Source organism: Peromyscus eremicus, chromosome 8a, assembly GCF_949786415.1.
Source record: "Peromyscus eremicus chromosome 8a, PerEre_H2_v1, whole genome shotgun sequence".
In the NCBI taxonomy this organism is placed as follows: Eukaryota; Metazoa; Chordata; class Mammalia; order Rodentia; family Cricetidae; genus Peromyscus; species Peromyscus eremicus.
In genome coordinates, this window is record NC_081423.1 from 42,579,542 (window position 1) to 42,586,179 (window position 6,638).

Consider the following 6,638-nt stretch of genomic DNA (forward strand, 5'->3'; position numbering starts at 1 on the left):
GGAGACGGAGGAGGGAACAGGAATAAAATGTATAAATTCATGTATACCTGGAAAAACAGGCTTGATACCAGAAGCTTTAATGATTTAACGGAATTTTTGGATGACTTGGGGTTTTTATTGTTGTTACTGTATTCTGGATTTTTTTTTCTTTTTGAGACAAGTCTTGGTTTGTGGTTCAAATTGTCCTAGAACCCTCGGATCTTTCTACCTCAGCACCCCAATGCTGAGATTAAGGCGTGCACCACGAGTCCTGGCATAAGGTTATGTGTTTCTCTCCACTTGAATTTCTCTATGAGCTGTCATCTCCTACCATGACCTAGCTGCAACAGAGTTCCACACTTTGACCAAAGAGTCACAATGAGGTCCACAATGGGAGAATTAGATCAAACAATCCTCTGACTCCTGTTTCTACTCTTGCCCTCTTCCTAATCAACACCTCTCTACCTGAACCTCAGAATCTCCTAAAACTCACTTTTCTCCCTTCTAATTTGTCCCTTTCTATTTCTAGGTAAACATCACAATTCTTGGAAAGGTCCCTCAACCTATCCCGGAGACTCAGGAGCCTCACCACGCCCCGTGGATCCTCACCCACCGCTCCGCACCCCACCAGGACTCTGTCATCCCCTAAGGTTTGGGACTCATGTTCATCTCCAGTCTCGGTGGCGGGCTCGAGTACTGCCTAGCTGCGCGTTAGCAGTACCGCTCACCTGAGGCAAGAGGAGCGCGCAGAAGACGCTGTGGCAAGCGCCACTGGACCACCAAACAGACGCCAGCAGCTGGGAAACCGGTCCACCACTGGGCGAGCGCTCGTGCGCCTGCGCGGGAGGGCGGGACTGCGCAGGACGCACGCGCATATGCTGGGAGCGCCAAGGCTTGAGTTCCTGCTGGAATGCTACCCCTCTGGTGTCTGGTTCCGGGCTCCTTTACTGTGGTTTCTGATCCAAACTGGTCTTAGGAGGTTTCTCGGCCTCCGCTCCCCATTTGGAGTGTAGTGAGGCGCAGAGCTGGGCCTCCGGGGTCAGGTTCCCCCGGTGGATGGATCGAGAGACCCGCCTCTTTGCCGAGCGGCACTACCGGGGCCTCGGGGGCCGAGTCCCTGGCTGCAGCGGGCCCGCACCCAGCAGTGTGACCTTCATTCAGGCGCCGGACGCCTTCTCCTACGCTGACTTCGTGAAGGGCTTCCTGCTGCCTAACCAGCCCTGCGTGTTTTCCAGCGCTTTCACCGAGGGCTGGGGCAGCCGGCGGCGGTGGGTGACGTCGGCGGGGAAGCCTGACTTCGAGTATCTGCTGCAGAAGTATGGTAGGGCGCAGGCGGACTGACATGGGGAACTCGGAGCCGACGGGAGGCGTAGACCCCGGGATGGGAGGGTGGCCAGGACGGGACAGACGAGTGGGACCTGGATAATTCGCCCAGAGGGTGGCCGGAACCCAAGGGGATGAAACTACACAGTATGACTCTGCCACTTCTGTGCCGACCCTCTCGCTGCAGGAGACGTGGTTGTACCAGTTGCCAACTGTGGAGTGCGGGAATACAATTCAAACCCCAAGGAGCACATGCCCTTCCGTGACTATATCGATTACTGGAAGGAGTACATCCAAGGAGGTTGCTCCTCCCCGCGGGGCTGCCTCTACCTCAAGGACTGGCACCTGTGCAGGTAATAGGGCAGGCCGGCAGATGGCTGCTGGGGACTTTCCCTAAGCAGCGAGTGCAGGCCTTCTTGGTAGAGCATTCCTACTGCACTCAGAGGGGTTACCTCTACAGTAGAGTTCTAGTCTGTCTCAAAACTGGTGGGAGGGTGATTCCCTGGGAGGGTTACCATACCAGCCCAGGTGGACTGTCATGAGGAAAATAAGTCTTGTGTAGATCTTGTATGGCCTCTACTGTATAATGTTTGAGCAGGTTCCTCTCAGATCCTCTGGGACTGCCCTCTGCTGACCCCACTGAGGACAGGTTTGTTCCTTCCACGGTTGTTCCGGGGATTCTTGCCGTCCACTGGCCCATTCTAGGCTCTCAAAAGGAGCAAGTGACCGTTCTACAACCGCTCTCGCCCCACTTTGAAAATCCCGTATTCTTTAAAGAGGCACTCAACACCCTCCCTGATTAGCCTCTTCTTTTCTCACACATCAACTTATGACAGCTTTGCTTAGGAGATTTTTTGCTTTGTGATGGTTGCAAGAGTGCAGTGCATTCGGTAGAAACTACTTCAAGATTTGAATTTTGCTGTTTTCCCAGGCTAGCCATATGTGGTCTGTTTCTTCCCCTTCCCTTTCCTCCATGTTGGACAGTGTCAAGAAGCCATACCCACTTCCAACCCATGGGTCTACTGAAAAGATCACATCTCTAGAGTATGCTGAGCTACAGTGGTCATGCATTTAGGTACACTGCTGCCTTTTTCTTTTTGGGATGCTAAGGTCTTGAGCATCTAAACACATGCTGTTAGTACATTTTTAAATTTATCGTATTTCCAACTTGGACATGTCAGTACATAAGCCCACTACATCTGAGGAGTTTGGTCTGCACCTAGGACCCAGCCCACGTGATGCTCACTTTGGGAAGAGCATCACTTCTTTCCATGTGGCCCTGGGACTGGGTGTTTTCTCTGCCTTTCACAAGCACAGACTGTTGTGCTCAGAACCCCAGCAGAAGGCACAGTGAACAGGTGAATTCCTGTATCCCTTGTGTGCAAAATAGGACTCAGAACTGTAGAATGGAATGGAATTCAGGCCCCCAATTTCCACAACTGACCAGATACAAAAGAAACACCAGCTTCCAGCTACCTTGTCATACTACTTCTTGTTTAAGCAGAAAGCTGGTCTATGCAGGAGCTGGGTAAAGCGTGACTAGACACTGGTCCTGAATCTGTATAATGTTGAAGCAGGTACAGATGGACTCACAGGCCTAAATGCTGTCCTGTGTAGTAGTTTAAAATTTTAGGTAAACATTTGAGTTGAATTGTTTTGTTGTTTTTTGTTTTTGTTTTTGTTTTTGTTTTGTTGCAGGGGGTAATGAATATTTCCCAAATATTACACTGGCATATTTATGCTAAAAAATTGTTCATTGTATTTAAATCCCATGTTTGATTATAATTTTGTTTGGAAGACCCTGAAACCAAAAAGGGCAGAAGAAGGCATGGAGTCACATAATCAGGAGGCCACAGGGGAAGTGATGCCTGAGCAGCGTTTAAGAGTTTGCTGAGTGCTCAAAGGCAGGCAGTCCTGATGTTTGGGGACCTACAGATAATTTGTTGCTACTGGGACCCTGCCTATCTCTGTTTCTTGTTGGGAGTTACAGGAACGCACGTGAGTCTGGAAGCTTTTTCCAGCATGATGTTGATGGGAGTTGTGCCTTCTCTGAGGCTAGTCTTAATATGATCCAGTGTTTGGGGACCCAGTGATGGGTTTTGAGGCTCTCACACCTGCGGCTGCAGCCTGGAGTTGCCAGGTAGTGTTCCACTCTCTACTATTGGTGAAGAAAAGAAGGAGGCCATTAGCTCAGGAACTGGGATGATGCTCACCTTGTGTTTGGAACCCCAGTGACCACTGCCTAAGTGGCATGGTTATGCCATGATGCCCCCAAAGTCATTTTATCTTCAGCATTCTGAACTGAGCCACTAGGGCTGGGTGATCTTAGGTGGCCCTATTTGATGTGGGTGGGCCTGCTGGGATGGGGCTCAGGGTAGATTAGTGCTATGTGGCTCCTCTGCTTTCCCCAGAGACTCCTTGGTGGATGACCTGGAAGATATATTCACCCTGCCTGTGTACTTCTCATCAGACTGGCTGAATGAGTTCTGGGACGTCCTCAATGTGGATGACTACCGCTTTGTCTACGCGGGGCCCAGGGGCACCTGGTAATGACAGAAGGGACTTGGGCACCTGGTGAAGATGAGATGGGAGGTGTGACCATCCAGGGCATCTGCCTAGAGGCCTATCAAACAAACCAGGGTCCACACAGGACTCCACAACACAAACCTAAAGCCCTTGCTGTAGGTCTCCCTTCCATGCGGATATCTTCCGCTCCTTCAGCTGGTCAGTGAACATCTGTGGGAGGAAGAAATGGTTGTTCTTCCCGCCAGGGCAGGAGGAGGCCCTTCGGGACTGCCACGGTAACCTGCCCTATGATGTAACTTCCGCTGAACTCCTGGACACTCGCCTCTATCCCAGGATCCAGCACAGCAGCCTACCCCTTGAAGTCATACAGGAGGCTGGTGAGATGATATTTGTGCCCAGCGGGTGGCACCATCAAGTGTACAACCTGGTAAGACAGTGCACATGACCCTGCTTCTGCCAGACTCTCTCCCTCTACATCCCCAACTGCCTATGTAGAAAGAAGGCAGTATTATTCCCCTGCAAGGGCTGAAGATAGGGTAGGGAAGCCACAAGTGAGACTACGGAGAACTTATCCCCTAGTCCTGTTCTAACTTGGTTCCTCTTTCTCTTTTTTTGGGGGAAAGGGGGGCGTTTCAAGACAGGGTTTCTCTGTGTAGCTTTGCGCCTTTCCTGGAACTCACTCTGTAGCCCAGATTGGCCTCAAACTCACACCAATCCACCTGCTTCTGCCTCCCGAGTGCTGGGATTAAAGGCGTGCACCACCACTGCCCGGCTGGTTCCTCTTTCTCTCATCCCAATGTGTTAGCCCCATCATGAGATGGGATCAGCATTTCTTTTTTTTTTTTTTTTTTTTTTGGTTTTTCAAGACAGGGTTTCTCTGTGTAGCTTTGCGCCTTTCCTGGAACTCACTTGGTAGCCCAGGCTGGCCTTGAACTCACAGAGATCCGCCTGCCTCTGCCTCCCGAGTGCTGGGATTAAAGGCGTGCGCCACCACCGCCCGGCTGGATCAGCATTTCTTGGCTGCCATGGCTGAGTGTCTGTTTTCTACCTTTGCCCACTATTCTTTCATTTCTGTTGCTGTGACAAACTACTCTGACAAAAAGCAACTTAGAGGAGAAAAGGTTTATTCCACATTACAGTTTATCATTGTGGGGACTTGAAATGACTAGTCACATCACATCCACAGTCAAGAATAGAGAAATGAATGCATTTATGTTTATTTGTACTTGGCTCAGTTTTTCTACTCTTACACAGTTCAGGACCCTCTGCTTAGGGAATGGTGGTGCTACACACAGTGAGCTGGGTCTTCCCACATCGATTAAGACAGTCTCCCCACAGACATGACCACAGGCCAATCCAATGTAGACAATTCCTCATTGAGATTATCTTCTCAAGTAATTCTAGATTGTGTCAAGTTGACAGTTAAAACTATCACACTCACCCAAAGCACCGAGCCTGGTGGACATGGAATGGGATTTGATTTGCTCACCAAAGGTGATGCCTGCTGTTGCTCATGGAGCTTGTCCTCTGCCCTCCAGGACGACACCATCTCTATCAACCACAACTGGGTCAATGGCTGCAATCTGGCTAACATGTGGCACTTCTTGCAGCAAGAACTCCAGGCAGTACAGCAGGAGGTCAGAGAATGGAAGGACTCCATGCCTGACTGGCACCACCACTGCCAGGTGAGACGCAACCTGCCCATGTCGAGTCAGCTTTGGGTCCAGTACAGATGCCAGGGCCAGGCTTCGTGACTCAGACCCTCCTGGCCACTATCCTGGCTCTGTACCTTTGTCTCTGGGTCCCATCTTAGCCCCTGACACCTGGGTGTGTGGGCGGGATCTTTGCACACCAGAGCAGTCTGAGTCTGGATGTGACCCCAGGGCTTACTTGCCCTTTCCTTTTGGCCCAGGTCATCATGAAGTCCTGTACAGGGATCAATTTTGAAGAATTTTACCATTTCCTCAAGGTCATCGCTGAGAAGAGGCTTCTTGTCCTGAGGCAAGGACTGAAGGGGGACACAGGGGACAGCACAGGCCTAAAGCTGGGCCTGCAGCAGGCTGCATTTGATGTTGGACGCCTTGCAGATGTGCTGGCCTCTGTGGTTACACATCCTGACTTTCAGAGAGTGGACACCAGGGCATTCTCACCACAGCCAGAGGAGCTGCTTCAGCAGCTGGAGGATACTGTGGCTGCTGCTGAGGCCCTCTAGTACTCTACAGGTCATGATATAGGAAGAATTCTGGAGGGCAGCTTCTTGCCTCAGGGCCCTGCCCAGGTTACCCTTCCTTGAGGCCTAGGATGTACCTCAAGGCTGTGCGGGTGCAGTTCTTGCAGTGTGGGCAGACACAGTCTTGCCCATATAGTGCTGTTTCCCAGTATCTAGGCCCTGGATCTTGAGGAAGGTCCAGCCAAAATGGGAATTTAACTCATGGGAGCTAGAGGGGTATTCACCCATTTAGCCTATAGCAAGCCTGCCAAGAACTTGAATTGAGTGGTGATCATGAAACCGGGTTTCCTTGGAGCCTTCCAACCTCTCCTAGTGATCCTAGGACTCCTGGGTGATGGATATCTAGTCTGCCTACCTTGGAGGTGACCCTGTGTGACCTGGGACAGATAGAGATGCATATATGCAGTTGCCCTCCAAGCCTCTGTTCCTCTAGTTCTGTCCTGGGAGCTCCTGGACTAGGAAGAGTTAACCAGGGTATGGCAAGTGGCAGGGGACTTCTTAAGCTGGATGTTGTTCCCCTGTTGCTGGAGGTGCTAGGTGGCTAAAAAACCCCAAATACTGATCTAGCCAAGTCCCCAGG

At 51.0% G+C, this 6,638-nt stretch overlaps 2 protein-coding genes across 2 annotated transcripts in view; one reads left to right on the forward strand and one right to left on the reverse strand.

The window, feature by feature from the left end:
- Snap47 (synaptosome associated protein 47) overlaps positions 1-829 on the reverse strand; it is a 53,055-nt gene extending 52,226 nt beyond the window's left edge. The window contains exon 1 of the mRNA XM_059270775.1: positions 708-829. The gene's annotated coding sequence lies outside the window, so the exon portion shown is untranslated. The remainder of the gene's footprint in view (positions 1-707) is intronic.
- Positions 502-6,337, forward strand: Jmjd4 (jumonji domain containing 4). The gene is made up of 6 exons (XM_059270774.1): positions 502-1,300; positions 1,490-1,655; positions 3,714-3,848; positions 3,988-4,255; positions 5,367-5,513; positions 5,741-6,337. Exons 1-6 carry the CDS (start codon positions 1,036-1,038, stop codon positions 6,038-6,040), a joined length of 1,281 nt encoding a protein of 426 aa, XP_059126757.1. The 5' UTR covers positions 502-1,035; the 3' UTR covers positions 6,041-6,337.
- The last annotated feature ends 301 nt before the right edge of the window (positions 6,338-6,638 follow it).